Source organism: Patagioenas fasciata, chromosome Z (assembly GCF_037038585.1).
Source record: "Patagioenas fasciata isolate bPatFas1 chromosome Z, bPatFas1.hap1, whole genome shotgun sequence".
Lineage (NCBI taxonomy): Eukaryota > Metazoa > Chordata > Aves > Columbiformes > Columbidae > Patagioenas > Patagioenas fasciata.
The window spans coordinates 1,431,578-1,450,000 of NC_092560.1; the positions used below are offsets into that span (position 1 = coordinate 1,431,578).

The window sequence follows — 18,423 nt, forward strand, 5'->3', positions numbered from 1 at the left end:
AGCTCCTTAGCACCAATTAAGAAAGAAAGAGTCATTCTACAGTGACTGATGGTCTTTGTGATATTTTATTTTCTTTCCTACAGGGTGGATTTTCAAAGACTGAAACAGAAAAGCATGATGTTTATGACTGTAGACAGGTGTTTTTTTCCTCTTTAAAGCAGGGAATCATCTTGCTGCATAAAATATGGATGTTTCCATATGTTTGTCTACTAAAGTCTCATTTTTTACAATACTAATTGAAAAATATGTGGATGACGTGGTTTTCTGGAGAGAAATACTGCATGTATTTAATAAAGTTTAATAACAAAAGGACATCACGGTTTGACTTGTACAAAACACAGCAAGCAAGAAATGTAAATTTAAGCTTCGACAGCTTTTCATCAAGGGAGACTCTGCTTTGTGTACAGTGGAGCTAGAAATGAAGTGCAAAAGTGCACTTATGTTGAATCAAAGCCCCTGTTTGGAAGAAATGCTCTGCCCCAAAATGATTTTTTGCTAGGAAAACAGTCTACCAAGAATCAAAATTTTTTATAGGATAACTTATCTTCAGGGACCATTGAAGGACATATCTGTTTAACTTGCCCAGAAATATGGATTATATTATATTGCAGTTTGACATGTCTGCTATTCAGGTAAAATTCATATTTACACAAACGAAAGATGCTTCCATCTGAGTTGGTTGTATGTCTTTCTATCTCTTGTGAAAAATCAGTACTTTTGAAGTTTAATTTGAGATGACACCCAACATTTTGTTGTTTAGCTGCCCACTAGGCTGAGTCCAGCTCAGCTCCAGCCTGGACAATGGGCTGCAGTGGTGGGTGTCTGAGACAGGTCCACCAGCCCAAGAACATCATTTCGCAAGGGTTCAGAAGCCACCTAACATCTTTGGTGCTTGCTGATGGGTTCCAGCATCACAAGCCAGCTGATACACACACACGTGGAAGTCCTGTGGCCTTTGAGCTGATCAAAAAGGCCTTTCCTAAAGTTTTCCAAGAGAAAAACACTGCTAAACCATCAGGTGGTGTGGTGCTGTAGGTACTTTAGAAGAAAATTTGGAAGCTAAAATTGTGTGGAGGTTGAGTTTTTGTTGCTTTGATTTTCAGAAAATTTTGAGAAGCAATTAAAAATTATCAGTGTTTAGGTCTCTTTTCTATGATGGAATAGTCTATTTTTTTATACTTCCAGAGAAACAAAAAAATTGTTCCCGTAGCCAACCTTCTGAGCTCCAGATAACGAATCTGAGCTTGAACCGGCTTCATCTCTTTTGTAAAGGACTTCCTGGGCTGTGGGGACTTTGAATTTTGAAGCAAATAACAAACAAGACCTCTCTAGTTCCTGGTTATCTGCTCCTGCAGCTCGACCACTGTTTCTGAGTTGGGTTGGTTGAGCTGGTGGACGTACAGTTTATACAGGGGTGTGCATCGGTTCTGAGGAGTCAGATGACAAGTGAAAGACCAACATTTTAATTAGCGTGTGTATAGTGTGCAACGCGAGGGACACGGTGCTTATTGAAGTAAAATACTTCACTTAGGTCTAAGTAATCTCAGTTTGGGCTCTGGTCGTGCCAGCTGTCTGAAGATTAAATGCAACACAGCATCGCACAAACAAAGATGTCTTGTCAAACTGGCAATGTGTGTGGCATGGTGAATGAAATAAGGAGTTTCAAAAGAAAATTAGGTTCTTTTTTTTTGTTTTTTCAGTGGGAGCTTAATGTTACAACATAGAATTCCTTCTGGGTGACTTTCTCAGATAGTCCAGGCCTGTAATAAGTAAAGGGGAAAAAAAATAGGTGAGGGAGATCCATCAAAACAAGCTGATTTCCCTTCCAGATTATTATGTGTATCATTAGCACACTCTGTCTGTCATGTCAGGAGCCCTTAGCACTGCACAGGTATAGTCCAAAAGCACAAGATGCTACAGAAACAGTACGATTTAATGAACTAACCTCTTACTGCAGGTGTGATTCCAGTCAGTGGTTTTGCTATCTACTGGTCTCATGAATTCCTTCCAACAGTGGTGGGTGTAACAGTGATGAGTCGCACTGCAGTCATGGGATTACTCCAGATCCTAAGTGCTGGTTTTGGTGGTGTTGAAACTGTGCTTTCAATGTGCAAGTAAATTCCTTAATCAAGTGGTGGATGTCTTACAGTGGCACAGCGCTGAGCACACATTTAGGGCTGGGTTCAGAAGTTTTCGGATGTCCTCCTGATCAATAAAGCACCTCAGAAGCCACTGGAACAGCAACTGAAGGTCTACAAGAGGCACAGAGCAGGGAGCTGGCTGGAAGATCCTCTGTAGACAGAGGCATTCAGGGAGAATTACTTGATATATGACAGGTGATATACATTGATATATGACAGTTGAGATTTAGTTGGTAGCAAAAGGCGTACTTGTGGTGACAACGTAATTTAGAATGGTGTGATCGAGCTTAGGCAGCGCAAGACTAATGGAAGGTTTTTAAGTTTACTACTGGAACTGCTAGATGGACAGCACAGCTACCTCTTGTTTGAAATCGTTAGTTGTGTTAACTAGACAGAATTTGTCCAAGTCTGCCTTGGTTAGAGCACGTGTTGTGCTGAAGGTGCTGGTTTTGAATAATACATTGATGAATAGACACTGTAAGTTCCCGGATTTCCTTGGTCCTCCTAGAGACCAAAGAGACCTAATGACAACATCTTTTAACATTTTAGTGATATCTTCAGGCTTTCATTGGGAATTATCCTATTACTTTGAACACTTGCAATGTAGAAGGTTGCCATGGCTGTCAGTGAGAGTCAAGATTGCAATTATTCTTTCTAATAATGAGAACCTGAAAGACGACAGACGGATGTGAGTTTGACCAAGTACTTGTACATTGCTCTGGCTTTGTGTGTCTGAATTTTGTTTGCTTGTTTGGGTTGGTATCCAAATAACGTTTGCACTTACCATATGTTTAGAAGGTCAGCAAGGAGTGTTGCCTTTCAGATACCCAGCGTGGCTATGAGCGTTTAACGTACAGAATTCCCATAGGCGATGGTGAAGGGCTTTGCACATGGGAACTGCAGAGCCCCCTCACGTGGTAAAAACACTGTTCCTTAGTGGAGATGTTCATAGCAAGGAAGCTTCTACTTGTCAGCCATGGTATCTAAACCTTCCCTTGTACCATTTCATAACATTCCCGTTCGTGAAGTTCAAACTTTTTCAGATTATAGCACTGGGGAGACATGAAATCTTTTCGTTGATTTGATCCAGAACCTCTGTGATTAATATTACATGTTATTTAGCCTTCTTAAGTGATTTGATATCCATACAAATCTATAAGAAGGGTCACTGAAAAAGTGTATGTCAACAGATGCAGAAAATAAATGAAAGCAGTAAATATTTTCTGTTTACAGAAGGTGGACTTTAGACATTGCAGTGCATTTTCCTATGTCTGCATACAATTAATAAGCACAAATCACATTGCACCATCATCTGCAAACGTGCTTGATGTTACTTAAAAAAGGAGATAAAGTAATATCACATAGCTTACCTCCTGTGTCAGTTCTGCCTTGTTATTTTAACTGTCTTATGGATGTTTCTTTTTCAAATACTGAAACCTAAAGAACATTAATGAATATGAGTTGTTTAAGTTTTCTACCACCTTTTAGGTTTGTAAAGTAAGGAAATGTTGAGATATGCCAGATATCCCTCTCTACTGACTAGTGAATTAATCATTTTTCATGTTTAATGGGAAAGATTCAGCGGTACATTGTTTTCTAGAGAAAGTAAACACCAACTTTAACTGTAATTCACAATGTGTTTTAAACAATTATTCTTTATCGTTAAAGTTAATAATATGCACATTAACCTCTGATGTCGTCTGAATCAATACTGCAGTTTGGGAGATGTGACCCCTAGACAGCTTTGTCTAAATATTGATTTCATTGTCATTTGTATAAGGTATGAAACAAATTACATGCCTCCCTAATATCATTAATGTGGCCCCATTGAGCTACTCAATTTATGGCTTCTTACAATGCATGACAAAGCATTACGGAATTATTGAAGACATTGTGAAATACAACTGCTTAGCGTGCTAGATTTGATTGTGGAAGGCCAATGCCAACACTCAATACCTTTCAAACACTTTGCGGTCCAACAGAAGTCCAGGGACAAGAATGGGACATTTTTTAGTGTTCAGCTCAGTCGTTAATTGCCATGAGACTAAGTTCCCTTGGGTTCTGGGAGGAGCAATATATTCTATAGCTTTCTACTCATATATTTGTAGGCTTCCATGAAAATAATCCATACACATGTATTCCATGGTGAAGGCAAAGGTTGTTCTCTTCATTTACTGGAGGAAATCAGAACAGGTAGGAAGGGATGGCATCTCTCTGTCTTGGCCAGCATTGGTGGTGGTTGTCATTACTGTCACAATTTGAAACGTGAGTTAAATAATTTACTCCACATCATGATTTCTTGCCTTTATTGCAACTGTTTTCTCACCACGCCCCTGATGTTATTGTTATGGTTCCTTCCAGCCTCAGATCTTCCTTGCGACACTGTCTTACCCTTCCAGGAAAGTTCAGGGTTGCCCTGAAAGCCTGGAGATATTGATCTTCCATTCTTTGGCAACCTCTCTCTTCAGAGAGCTCCTTTTTCACACAACCAAGCTGTTGTTAAGCATGAGAACCAGGTGTCTACTCTCCTTCTCCTTTCCAAATGCAAACTTTGGCTCCATGAATACCTAAGGAAAAGCTTAGTTTCATGTCTTCCCCCTAAACTTTCGCTTGGGATGATTTTTCTTGCTCTTTGCTTGGTATCTAAGCAGTGCTCACCTGCAGTGACAGGCTAAAAGATGCTTATTTCACACTCAGGGGCAACCCACCTAACACACAGACACTTTTCTTTTCCCCGTTCTCTTTTTTTTAAAAAAAATCGACTTTCATATCCAGTCTAGGATACCGCTTCCATTATCCACATATTACATTTTCAAAGCAGCATCTTCATACTTTCTCCTGTGGTGGCTTTCATGCTGGGGGACCTTCTTGTAAATATATGCAAAGCTACTTCATTGTGCTTTAATGTATACAAAAATCTCAACCACGTTTGAGCTTCTGCTGTGCTGAGACTACAGCCCATCATTCCAGCTGATATCACCTCATTGTTTAATTGTACTTGCCCATTTTCTCTGGTGTTAGGCTTTTATCTGAGGCTGTTTTTAAGGCTTTTTGATTTTGGGGAGAGGATTTGTACAGCGTGAAACATGTAGGGCATAGTAATCTTTGGATAAGTATCATAGGTGCTATGTTATTACAAATAATACGGAATAATACATTTCCTACATATCAAAATGCTCTAATTATGTTATCGTTACAGTCAATGTAGGATTGACACCATTAAAGTAAAGTTCTCTTAGCTGTCTCAGAAGGGTGCTTGGCTCCTTTTAGGAACATGCTGTTTTTTCATCAGAATAGTCTGTACGGTGATTTTTCCCTTTTTTTTTCTTTTTTTTTTTTCTTTTTTTTTTTTTTTTAAAAAAAAGACAGGAAAGATGTTCTTTTAGTGAAGAATGTTAATAGATTGCAAAGATGAACAGCCTGTTATGATAATCTTGAATACAATGCAGACCATAGGATCTAATTCCTGAGAGAATTACAACGCAACTTAGGGGGAAAAAAAAAAAAGAAAACAAAACAAAAAACAAACCCCTAATTTTTATTTAAACCTTGCTCGTGGTGGATTTTCTTGGTTCATAAATTTTTCTCTTGTAGGTAAAAGCGACCCATTTTGTGTAGTTGAACTGAACAATGACAGACTGCTGACACACACCGTCTACAAGAATCTCAACCCGGAATGGAACAAAATCTTCACATTGTAGGTGTTTGGATTCTGCGAGTGGGGTGGAAAAGGGAGGTTTTGTGCTTCGTTTGGGATTTTTGGGGGTGGCGGGGGGCTGTTGAAGGGAATGTATGTGTGAAACAAAGATACCTACTGCTGATTCTGGAGAAGGATAATGATGATATATTGATATTACTAAACCAAACAACTGAATACTTTTTTGAGGGTTAAAAATGTGAAAAAAGTTAGAGAACTCGCACCATTTTGAAGGCAAAAAAGCAAGGCTGGTTTCTTGGAAACCAGGTTTGTGTAACATTAAGCACTCTGGACCCCTGGTAGCTTAAGCGAGAGTTTCAAGGGCCAAATCCATCACACTGGATGGAAAAAGGATATTGTGGTTATGGCCTTCATTAAAATGTGCTTGTGAACTTTAATAAACATTAGATGTCTATATAAAGAAAGGAATTTTAAATGCATTCGTACTTCTCTAAATTATGATCAGACACTTTCCACTTGTTATTTCCATTTACCCACAGTGCTCCTCACAACACGTCTGGTGCCACACTAATACAACGATGCTGTTGGGTAAAACACGGTCTTGAAGATTTAGTTTATTGGGAAGTGATGCGGTTGGGTTTTTTTTATCCCCCTGTTACTCTGAAGGTGTTAACAGGCTCTGGCAAAATAGAAGAAAAGTCTTCCACAAACAAAATGTTTCTGTATTTGCCTTGCTCAGTTGCCTTCTTTTTCTCCTTGCTTCTCCCTGTCTGACTGCAACGCGACTCCGATGAGCAGAAAAATGATCAGCCCCAGGTCTCTTTGCTGCTGAAATCAGCTGACAGTCCCCTGCGAACCAGAGGAAGCTTTAGCTTTGTGTACCCTCACTTCACTTTATCATAAATGAAAATACTGTGTTTCACCCTTGGTCTCAAAAACAGAGTCTAATTCTTTTTAATTTTTCTTTTTAATTCTGAATTCAGCATTCACATGTTGGGCACGCATGTCTTTTCTTGCCCTGCAGTGAGCTCTCAGGAATGAACTCAGGACAAAACGGAAAAGAAGTCACAACAGTTGTACTTCTCATTAGCTTATTAACGTGGGCCTCATCTATGTATCTGGAAAACCATCCTTATTTCTTCGTTAATATATTTTTAATTATCTACTAATGGAGTCAATAACTAATCAACCTTTACTGCTCAGCAGTGTTCTCTGCATAAGAAATTGCCTGGTTTTGCAGAGGACAAAAGACTAATCAGGAATCAAATAGGAAAAACTCAAAAAGGCCTTCAAGGAGAGTTTTCACCTCTCTTCTCTGTGTATTTGCATTGACTGCCTTATTTATTCTCAGATTTGTTAATTACTTTTCAGCTAGCAGCCCAGTTTCATCTGGAGGCGTATATTTTAGTGCAGTTATACTGCTTTGTTTGAATTAGTATTTCCTGGATCACCCATTTAATCAAAGATTAGTTCTCTCAGACAATTTGGTCTTTTTCTCTGATTATTCAGTGAATTTTTCACTGGAGAGTTTACAATATAAAGTGACTTTTGTTGTGCATGGTGGATCAGTGCTTAGTAGCTCACAGGCAAAAAAAAAAAGCCAGGAATAGCTGAAAAACGCATCCTTTCGTATTTCTTGCTCCTAATTTGCTGCAATGACTGTTGCACGCTTGTAATTAAGCGAGGATTTTAGAATTAAAGGGCTGGTTCTCTGTGTGAGGATGCGCTTGCGGAGCCGCGGCGTTTGCAGCAGGAATCGCTGCCAGGACCGCGGTGTCGGGGATGCTCTCCCCAGGTAGGAGATTTAAAGCAACATCCTTCAGGAAACTCCTGCTGGAAAAGCCTCGTAGAGACAGAGCGACGCCGCAGCCCTTGGCGCGCGTTTCATTTATTCGGAGAGGTGCCTCATTTGCTTAAGTTCTGTTATTTGCCGCGGCTTGAAAAAAATAGATGGGTATCTGTTTTTTGTTAACCTTTCACGCTTTTGTCCTTGGTACCCGCTGGTGTAGGTGACTTCTTCTCTCTCCTGTGTGTGCTTCTCCCTTTGTAGCAATATTAAAGACATCCACTCGGTGCTTGAAGTGACAGTTTATGACGAGGACCGCGATCGGAGCGCTGACTTTCTAGGCAAAGTTGCTATACCGCTGCTGTCTGTAAGTTTCATTCACCTGACATATCGCTCTCTATTTTTTCTGCTGAAGGGGGAAAGGAAGGAATGAAAAAAAAAAAAATAAAAAAACTAAAAAAAAAAGATTTGCAGCTCGGTGTCTGTCATTTCTCAACCAAGGTCTGTAATAAGAACACTAAAATTTTAACATACTCAATTCACGGCCATGTTGAATCCCATGATAGTTAATTTTTCCTGACAGACTCGGTCCTGGTAATGAACAGGTACTTGTCAGACTTGCCACAGTTGTTTTGGGTTCTCTGTCAGTTTCAGCAGCTGGGGGTCAGGGGTCGCCGGGGGGGTGTATTCAGCAGAGACCGCCAGACAGACGGCTGTCATGTCCTTTTCCTGCAGATTCAAAATGGTGAACAGAAAGCCTACGTCTTGAAAAACAAGCAGCTGACAGGGCCAACAAAGGGGGTCATCTATCTTGAAATAGATGTGATTTTTAATGCTGTAAGTCTTAACTTTGGCTTTTTTGTACTGCTAAAGAGTTCAGTTTCATGAAAGCTTTTGTTCCCGATTTGTAGAGAATTTCTGTCATTCCCCATTTTCTCTAAACCTTGATGTATACTGCAGAATGCTCTTCTGCCACTGCCTGGCACACCCACTCTTTTTGTTGCCACTGCTGTTGCTGTTAATGTGCGGAGCAGCATCTCGCGCCGCGGTTCGCGTCGCTGTGTCGCGGGCTGGGCAGCCCCGGCTCCCAAACTCCGCAATTATTAGTATTATTATTTATTATTTTTTTTGCAAATTGAAGCATGTGTTATTAGCAAGGAGCCTGAAATACTGACAAAACGTTTCAATGCCTAGGTGAAAGCCAGCCTACGAACCTTAATGCCCAAAGAACAGAAGTACATTGAAGAGGAAAACAGACTGTCTAAACAGGTAAAGAGTAAGGAAACACTAATCCTTTCCGAAAGCCTTAATATCAAGTGTGCACATCCAAATATCTGGTATCGCACCGCTGAGGGTAAAGAATAACATTTTCATTACCTGTTTACAAAAGAATATGATAGGTCGGAAAAGGCAGAAACAAAATACATGGGTTTATTGTGTCTCCTCTATAAATTGCAGCTTAATTTCCATGAAATACGTGAATAAGAACACAGTTGAAACCATCAGGTTCCACACGTATCGGATTATAGCACAGGTGCATGTAAACTAAGTCTTGCATAAATTTTTGCTGTTAACCTTGACCCGAAAAATCTCCATTTCTGGCAGGGCAGAGAGGCTTTCAGCATTCTTTTCACCAAATTTTAAATAAGTTAGTTGAGTAAGGTTTCAATCAAAGGCGAAACCATAGCGGATATTTTTGCCACTCACAGTTTTAATGTTTTAGTAAAAAGTATTTAAACACATGTCTTCTATTTTTCTCAACTTGAACTACTTTTGATTCTGTTTTTCGTATTCCACAAATTATGTATTTAAATGGAGTGAACTGTGCTTTCGATTGGACTGTGGGAAAAAGATTTTTGTTGTTTGCAGCAGAAGAGCAACGGTGTCAAAACCATTTTTTATTTTCCTGAAAGCTTATAGACCTGAGCACAATTTAACTTACCTGCTGGATGAACTTTATATTAGGTGTATGGAGTATTTCATTAAGATTTCAACACACGAAGTATTTATTTACTTTACTGTTGTAATGTAGTTACTAGAGCTGCATTTTGCATTACTATTCCAGCAAAGAAAAAGCAAGGCCTTTTCTTCAATATTCATTCTTCTCCCCACTTTCATAATGGAAAAAGGCATTGAGCTCTTTGCAGATGGCAGGAAGAGTAAACTTTAAATTCACAGTTCGGGTTGTTTTTTCTTTTAAATTAGCTTGCATGTTATAGCTCAGCACAAAACCACTTGGCAGTGGGGGAAGGAATCTTTATTTGTGACTGATGTGGCTGCATTTTAAAACATCCACATTAGCTGAAAGTGAATGTGTCTTACCTATCTCGCATTTTCTATGCTATTCAACACACAAATTATTTACTGGTTTATTCACTTTTATTTTTGGTCAGGAGGATTGCCATTTTAGAGGATTCAGGGGTATTCTGAATCAAAACACGGCACTGTTGTCTCCTCTCTATATGGTTTGAATGTGGGCAGTTAAAGTTACTTTGAAAAATACTTAAAAACGTGCAGTCTAAATACATCACAGCAGACAAATTTGTTAGAAATGAAGGAAAAACTGGATGTAACAGGTGGAGGTGATCTTAATTAGGTTAGAGCAGTAATTTTGCACAGTTTCAGGTCAGTGTCCTACAGCATCTTTTTATTAAGAAAGGCCAGAATTTTCTAAGTAATTGAGAATGGGGAAAGTCTTGCCTATGTAATGAAACTCTGAAACCTCAATAACAAAATCATTCATCAAATTTTGTAAGAATTGGTCTACAGTTGTGGAAATTAAGACAACAATTTATGTCTTTAGAATTAAATCCAACAAATATCAAGTGATGCAAGTAACTGAAATTTTCCCACTTCCATGTCTCTCGAATTTTAAATTGTCATTCCCAATTCGTGAGCTAGAGAGCATAGCATGTTGTTTCCTCAGTCTGAATAATGTCAATATGGTAAGCACGAACCTCTTCTGAAGTTTCTGGGGTTTGGAAACACGTTCATTCTTTCATCTTTTTAACAGCTACTGTTAAGAAACTTTATCCGGACGAAGCGTTGTGTCATGGTGCTCATAAACGCCGCCTACTACATTAGCAGTTGCTTTGACTGGGATTCTCCCCCAAGAAGTCTTGCTGCTTTCTTGGTATGATCTTCTTTATATTATTGTTAATGTACTTGTGTTCTAGACTGAAAGATAATACAGTGTTGGTATGGAGGTTTCTGATTTTTTTTTTTAATTAAAAACTTTGCATTATGAATATACTGCAAATCATATTTATTCACTATTTTTAAAAAAAATAATGATGTTTAAAATGTCACACAAACAAGACAGGTTTTTTTAATTTAGATTTGTATAAATAACATAAGCAAGTGATACAACTCAGTTACAGTCAATGAACTCTGGATGGTGGATCTTGAGCTTCTCACACGTTACCTCTGCTAACTTTTATTTGACCCCCTTTTATGTTACATATTTATTCTAAAACCTGTTCTGAATGTTTCATTAACACTTTTACATGTCATTAATATGAAATTAGTATTATTTTGTCCTCTACATGTAAATGTATGTTGCACCTATAACTTTTAGGAAGTACAAAGCTCTAGACTCAGAATTCCTTTCTTGCAACAAGTCAAAATAAAAAACACCTCAACTTTAAAATAATTAATCCAAACATAGTAATATCTTTTAGACATCCGACTCTGGTCATACTTCAGTTTTTAGTTAATTCATTTTTAGTGATTTAAATGAAACTATTATTTCTCTGTAAACATTGGCTTCTTTAACATTAACCTTTATTTTCATGTAAAATTTGGAAAATTCAAAGCATAATCGTAGATTAGATTGCATTTCCCAGATGGGTATGTTTTTCTTTTCAAAAAAAAAAAAAGAGCTACAAACAAGACTAGAGTCCCGGTTTGTTTTCAGCTTGAGGGAGTCCCACCAGGAGTAGAAATGTACGTGTGGACACGCTTTCTGGAACTTCTAAATTTATTAAGTTGGGTGAAAAACTGAAGTGATGGGCCCTTCTGCAATGAACAGGGAATGGTCTTGGTCTTTCTTTAAATAATTATAGAGGGACTCTGGTGACATTGCTCCAAGCTTGCATGCCTGGAGCTCAGGTGCCTCAAATTTGGAGAAATCAAACCAGACGTTGGAGTTGGCTGTGCTGCTGCAGTAAAACGGGGTAGTCTGGTCCTAAATTACGCTGTTTTGCAGGAAGTTTCTTCTAGCAAGACTTGTTAAACCCCCGTGTATCCTGTCAAAGGATGGCAGAAGCTCATGGTCGTTTATTGCAGTGTTCATAGGGAGTGCAGGAGACCTGTGCTGTTCACACTCTTAGGGCTTTTCTCCTTTTCTGATGTCTGTAGTGGCTACACTATAAGCAAAAATCAAATACATTTCCTACTGTTTACTTCAGAATGATGATTTGTCATTATTTTAGTTTAAACGGGTCCAAATTTCGTGGGAAAATGCATTTTTCTGTGTAAAACCCAGATGTTCCTTTTACTATTACTGCTCCAGTTAGTAAATACTCATCTATCCACATCTGATTTTAATACAGGTGTGGAACACTCACCTGTTAACAGTGAATGAAAGGAAAGAGACCTCATTCTTTGGGGCAAATAAAATCATTTCTTTCTTGTGATATGCTGCTATGGCCATGGAAAAAGTCGTGTTGCTCTTAAGTTGTAATTGTTTCCAGTCCTAGAGAAATTCGGTGTCATAAAAAGTAGTTGCAAGTACAGAAAGCAGAATTTGAAGAAGGTTTATAAGTCAGTATGCGTCATTGTTGTAGTAGAAAACATGTTCCTGATTTTATTTGTGTATATGTATTTTTTATATGTCTCTCTCTCAAGAGCCTACTTTTCTTATTTTCCTGTTAGTAATTGTTTTGCTCTATGGTGGTTGTGGTAGCTTTGGATACTATCAGTGCTGTGACCTTACAGACGTGTTCCTGCTCTGCATCCAAAGTCCATCCCGTGCTTCTCAACCTGGTGTTATTCTATCCAAGGATCAAATCATCCCTCTGTTGGGCAAAATGTTGATAATCTTTTGTTAGATCAGTCAAATCCACATAAACTTGTATTGTGGTGGTAAGCTTTGGATTTAGATGGTTTCTGGAGTTTCATATCTACCATAGGCCCTTGAAGAACCTTGAGAGTGGTTCACTTGCACATGTAATGCTCAATTACACTTGCACTAAGCTTACACTGGAATTTAGTACATTCTCTAAAAAATCTGTACTTATATGTATAATTTTAATCTCTTCACTATTACACAAATCGTATCTCCTCTTGAAGTCGTCTCCCAGAGGCTGGAAAATGTCACGGTACCAGAAAGCAGATGAGAGACCGTTCTGGAGGTTTCCAGCTCTGTAGGCAGATGAATAAATAACATACAAGAAGTAAACTTTAAAACTAACCATTCCTTCCTTACTGTTGGCCATGGGTAACATCACAATACGGATTTATAGCCATTTCACATAGGCTACATATATGAAGGTTGATTGTTTTGATGTCCCATTGCCCCAGGTTCTTGGCACTACAGGTGCCGTTTTCTCATACCTCATCCTATGTCTCACCTTTTTTTGGGGCTACTCTTACAGAAGATCACGGGTGTAGAAATTTTGGCAGGCTAGCTCTATTTTTAGAAATGTAGTAGGTTAGTTATAATCAGTCAGGGATCCAAAAAGGAGGACTACTCTCGGAAACCCAGAGAAAGACTTAAATAATAAGCTGCTTTACGCTCTTCGCACACTGCATCTTTCTCCAAAGTCATTGTCCTTGGAGAGTCACATTGTTAGGAGTTGAGATTAAAAGTGTTCATTGAAGGGGCTGGTTGAGTATTTATACTCCAGACCTTGGTTGTCTCAAACCTTTTCATTATTTGGGACAGTTTAGGAAATGAAATTCTTTACTGAGTGTTTTGCACGGTTCTTTCTCAAGTCTGTCCAAACTCAATGACCGTTGATGCACATGAAGTACCTAGAAGTACAGAAACCTGGAAGTTAAGTTTTCAGTGTTCTAGATTATACGTTTTCTCAACTAAACATTGTTTTACCTGTTTCTGTTGAATTTCATAAGCTCATCGCCTTCGCTGGGCATTTTACCTGAATGACTTAAGGTTTAGACTCCATTTTTTCTTTGCCTGTGCCTCAGTAATTCCCAGCAGAACAATTGCTACCCACACATATTTTTCATGTTTATATCTACGTATGTATATATTTATATATATATACTAAGAAAACCACGGAGTATTATTAGCAGTTATTTTCCAGATATTGAAAGATACTTGTGAGTAGCTCGTGAAACACAGGCTGATCTGCCTGTGACTTTGGATTAGAACTATCAGAAGATTTGATATTTTCTCCTCCTTTTTCGTATTTATTTCACCTTAAATAAAGGCACTGTATAGCAACAAAGTTAAATTAATGTTTTGGTTCCAGAACAGCTTTATTATATCACATATAGCCCTGTTGTGTTTAGGGGCTGATCAAAAATGTGTTACATGTTTGTATTTACGCTTCATAAGCACCTAAGCGCAATGTAGAAGATGAGAATACATAGAGAGAGCCTTTGCTGTAAGGCATTTAAAACAGACCTTTGGATTATTTAGTAGTTAATTTTATATGTTTTTTAATTCAGTAATTAGTAAGTTTCAAGCAGAAGAACTTTATCAGAACGTGCAAAAGTGGATGGCTTTTCTTTAGATTAATCTGCTGTGGGCACTGAAATGTCTACTAAATTGGGCCTAATTTCCATCAGCTTCTTGACCAGACATTTGTGTTCTTGCAGATGTCAGTGGGTGCAACGTAGGGGGAAAAAAGTGTACACTCTTTTTTTCCAGTACTGTCATTTCTCACTGTAATGAGCACAAAAATAATTGGACAACTGAGCTATCAGTAAAAGGACACACTTCAATGTGAGTCAATGAATTATTTTACGGGACAAACTTTAGTCTTTAAATGTGATTGTAGATAATTTGTGCTACCATCTGTCCATTTGGAATTCTTTTAGCCTTTTCAGTCGTTATACAGTAAGTGCTGCTGTGTTTAACATTAACATTTGATATTTTACACATTTAATTTCTGTACTGCTGCGTGGTCCTTGGGGAGCTTCGCTCTAGTGCTACATGAGAGAGACAAAGTATTGATCAGTTAACATTTCAGCTACATTTATGTATGTCGCAAAATTAATGAAAATGCCAGACAAAAATGTCAGAGTGCACAAAAAGGTAGAATTTAAATTTGGTAGTTTAATGAAAAGTTTAAGATGTGCATTATCAAAAATGTCCCCTTGCCTTTAAAGTACAATTCATAACTGAGTACCTAAAGGGAACCACATATTTTACTTAGAGGAACATTGAACATGAAATATGAAGGAATGTGTAATCTTCAAAGTGTTTGGTATCCCAAAATGGCCTCGGTAAAACACTTTAATTGCCTGCTTGAATGTTTAACTGTTACTCATAAAATAAACTTGTTTCCTTTCTCATTTGGAAGCAGGGTACCCTCACCCAAACAAATGAGTACTTTCCAGTGTGCCCTCAAATTAAATCCTTCTGTGAACATGTTCTTTCTAGTCCTGTTCTTATTCCTCTGAATCTTTCTATACGTGTCTATGCATGCACACAGAAAATACTTTTCTTTCCTAGGCTTTGAAATATTGATAAAATGACTCGCCCTGAATCCAAGTCATTTGTCAGGTCTAACTCACCTTCGCTTTGTCTTCTAGTGTTACACAATTCATGTGTGAAAATGACATGATAGTGTCCCTAGGCTTTGATTAAGTGTTAGTTTTCTTGCACATACACCATTTACTTGCGGTGTTGTCATGCTAATTAATTGAACCTGAGAAGGAAACAGGAGGAAAAAAAAGAGCTGGTCCCTGAGAGGAAATGAGACAGTAATTTTGTAAACTTGCTTAGCTTTTACCTTTTAAAAAGGGGAATGATCACTGTTGTGCATCTCACAAGCAACTTTCACTAAAAGCCGAGGGACAGATTTTATGTTCTGGGAGAGACTTAATGTGGTACCATCGTGAGTGGGAATACACTTGTGTGAGTTATTAAACATATTCCTTTTTTTTTCCCACGTTGTAATTGTAGGAGAATCAGAATTTTGCAGATATTTTTAAAAGCCCATAAATTTTGCCACTGTTGATACCATTATTGAGGATATAATGTATAAAGAACTTCAAACTGATTTTTACTAAGCCCAGGTGAAGTGGACCAGCAGATTGCCTTGGCTGCCTGTCGTGTAGAATTTGAAACTGGAAGAAGAGCTTGTAAGGTAGTTGCAAAAACTCCTTACATCCTGCCAAAAAAAGGCCTTTCCAAAAATTCCTGTTGCTGTCAAAACTGCCTGTTTCTCAAAAGGGAGATTGCAGAAGTGAAGTGACGTGGCAGTGGCATAGCCAGGAACAAGATTCGTTTCTGATGCAGGTTGCACACACGTGCAAGAGCCTTTCAGCCTTTTGTCAGCTGCACCTTCACCAGCAGCGAGGACAATGAAGTAAACCCGACTTTTGTGTTTTTGGTTTGTTTTCTCAGAGCTGGAGCAGACCAAAAGAAAAGTGATCTGAATCGTGTTTCCTCTTTCATAATTTTCTGTAGACCAGCAGAACTAATGTGAGACTGCTGCAAAAACACAGTGGGATTTGAGCTTTCTGCAACTCTTAGCTATGCTGTGTTCCAGTTTGGGAAAGTGGGGTAGGAAAGTAACAGATGCATACAGATGCCAGTATATATGGCCATTAGGATCCATTACCAATTCGTACCTAAAGAACATACCATCAACAGCAGTGGTTTAAAAAAAACTCTATACTTAACACAACAACTGAGCAATGATGCTGGTGTGGAAATACTTGGTGTCATCAATCCACATCTCCTGCAGCGCTGTGATGACTTTTGGGACATCGTCTGTTCGGCACATTGTGTGCTTGCAAATCTGACACACAGGAAGGTTGAGCACGATTTATAGGTTCAATAATTTTCTTTAGTATTTTGTTTCTAAAAAATCACTTTAATTTTACTCCGCAGAGTGAATGCGCGCTTGCTAAACCTGTTTAGCAGTGTGTTTTGTTGTGTGAGTGCAGACTGGATGTTGCTTTAGGTAAACAGAGCATCCTACGTGCCACCCCGCTGCTGTTCCAGGGGGCCATGTGTCTGTCTTGGGTTCTGCGTCACTTCTGCCATCACCATCCAGGTGGCTGGGGTATCCAGGGTGATTAAATGGCACGAGCTCTACCTTTAGGCACTTTTATTTCTTCGTTAGGTGTTTATTTTTACCTGCATATTTTAGGTGCTTACCTAGATTACATTCACAGTTCTTCATAATCTTAAAGTGTTTAATCTCAAAACCACTTTCGCATTGTGGGGAAACACTTTCTTTATCTTGCATGACCAGTTGAGGTGAAGAGGCTTTATGATTTCTCAAATAGGAAATACACAGCAGAACAGAGCATGGGCATCCCAGGTCCTGGACTTTTCCCTTAATGATCAGACCATTCATGGGTTGGCAGAGATATTTAAAGCTCCCCCAGTCCCCCTGCCATGACAGGGACATCTTCACCAGCTCAGGGTGCTCAGAGCCCGTCCAGCCTGGCCTGGGATGTCTCCAGGGATGGTTCATCCACCACCTCTCTGGGTACCTGGGCCAGGCTCTCACCACCCTCAGGGCCAACAGTTTCCTCCTCCAGCCTGAATCTCCCTCCTTTAGTTTCAAACCCTTGTCCTATTGCAACAGGCCCTGATAAAAAGTCTGTCCCCATCGTTCTTACTGGAAAGGCTGCAGTAAGGTCTCCCGTTCTTCCCACCTATTTTCTTTTTCTCCCTACTTAGAGAACAAACAACTTTGCACTGGAAGAATTTGGTTATCAAAGCTTTTAGAAGCTCTTATAGCTTGATTCACCAAAAAGTCTCATGCACCAAAAAATGGTTGATCAAAACTTATAGAAATTAACAAAATACTATTAGTTACCATCCGGTATTCAGTGTTGCCCAGATAGTTCCAGAAACGAGCCTGGATTTCACCATAAGGCAGTGATGTAGCCAGAAACCCTGACAGGAAATTTGTGTGGGTGTGAGTCTTGGTCTGGAGCACATTTCAAATGACATTAATCACGCACAAGGCCTAATTGCTCGCCGCCTGGTTTTGCTGGAAGAGTTACAGGGTGATTGCGCTTGACCCAGTCTGGTTATATGTCCAGGGAAGGGTTCATTGCACCGTGTGTTCCTACCTGCACTTTCCTCTTCGCTGTACAAAACTCTCATGAAAAAAACCTTTGCACTCAAGAGACTCCCAGTATTAAATTTGGTTAATTATTTAGTACCTGTGTCCTAAGGAGAAAGTAGTTGTGTACCTCATCACCACAGCCTTCCTTGAATTGCTATTTCACAGTCCTTGAAGGAAATCTTGGCCATTTAAACTTAAATAGTGCACATGGGTGGATGGTGAAATATCTTACTTTTTCGCCGTCTTTTAGTTATGAGTCATACGAGAACAAACACATTATAAAATCTCATCGTAAAAAGTGTTTTACTTCCTTTTTATTTTAGCAGCGTTAGGTATTACAAAGGTTCGCCTTGATGTGAAAGGACTATAGACCACACTGACTCTGCTGGACCTTTCAGCAGTTAAAATAACGTAAAGTTTTGCAAAAAGTTTCAGTGTAGTAGAAGAAAGAGGCAACAACCAGATGTGTCGTATGCTAGCGAGAAATGCCCAAGTAAGGAAAATCAAGTAGAGGAGTCATATTTCAAAACTTCTGAAAATTAGATGTACAAAAAGTTTATTAAGGCAACTTGTTCAAAAGTGAAGCTACTAGATTTTTCCTAATTTAAAGCA

The 18,423-nt window shown here is 38.8% G+C and overlaps 1 protein-coding gene across 6 annotated transcripts in view; it reads left to right on the forward strand.

The window, feature by feature from the left end:
* Positions 1-18,423, forward strand: part of MCTP1 (multiple C2 and transmembrane domain containing 1) — a 280,175-nt gene that overhangs the window by 175,887 nt on the left and 85,865 nt on the right. For 4 of the 6 annotated variants that reach the window (XM_065861272.2, XM_071802128.1, XM_071802130.1 and 1 more), the window contains 5 exons: positions 5,736-5,838; positions 7,850-7,952; positions 8,321-8,422; positions 8,780-8,854; positions 10,599-10,718. In XM_065861272.2, coding sequence (XP_065717344.1) covers positions 5,736-5,838; positions 7,850-7,952; positions 8,321-8,422; positions 8,780-8,854; positions 10,599-10,718 — 503 coding nt within the window. Of the gene's footprint in view, positions 1-5,735; positions 5,839-7,849; positions 7,953-8,320; positions 8,423-8,779; positions 8,855-10,598; positions 10,725-18,423 lie in introns of those variants that run through there. The other 2 variants (XM_071802132.1, XM_071802129.1) reach the window with 2 other exon arrangements.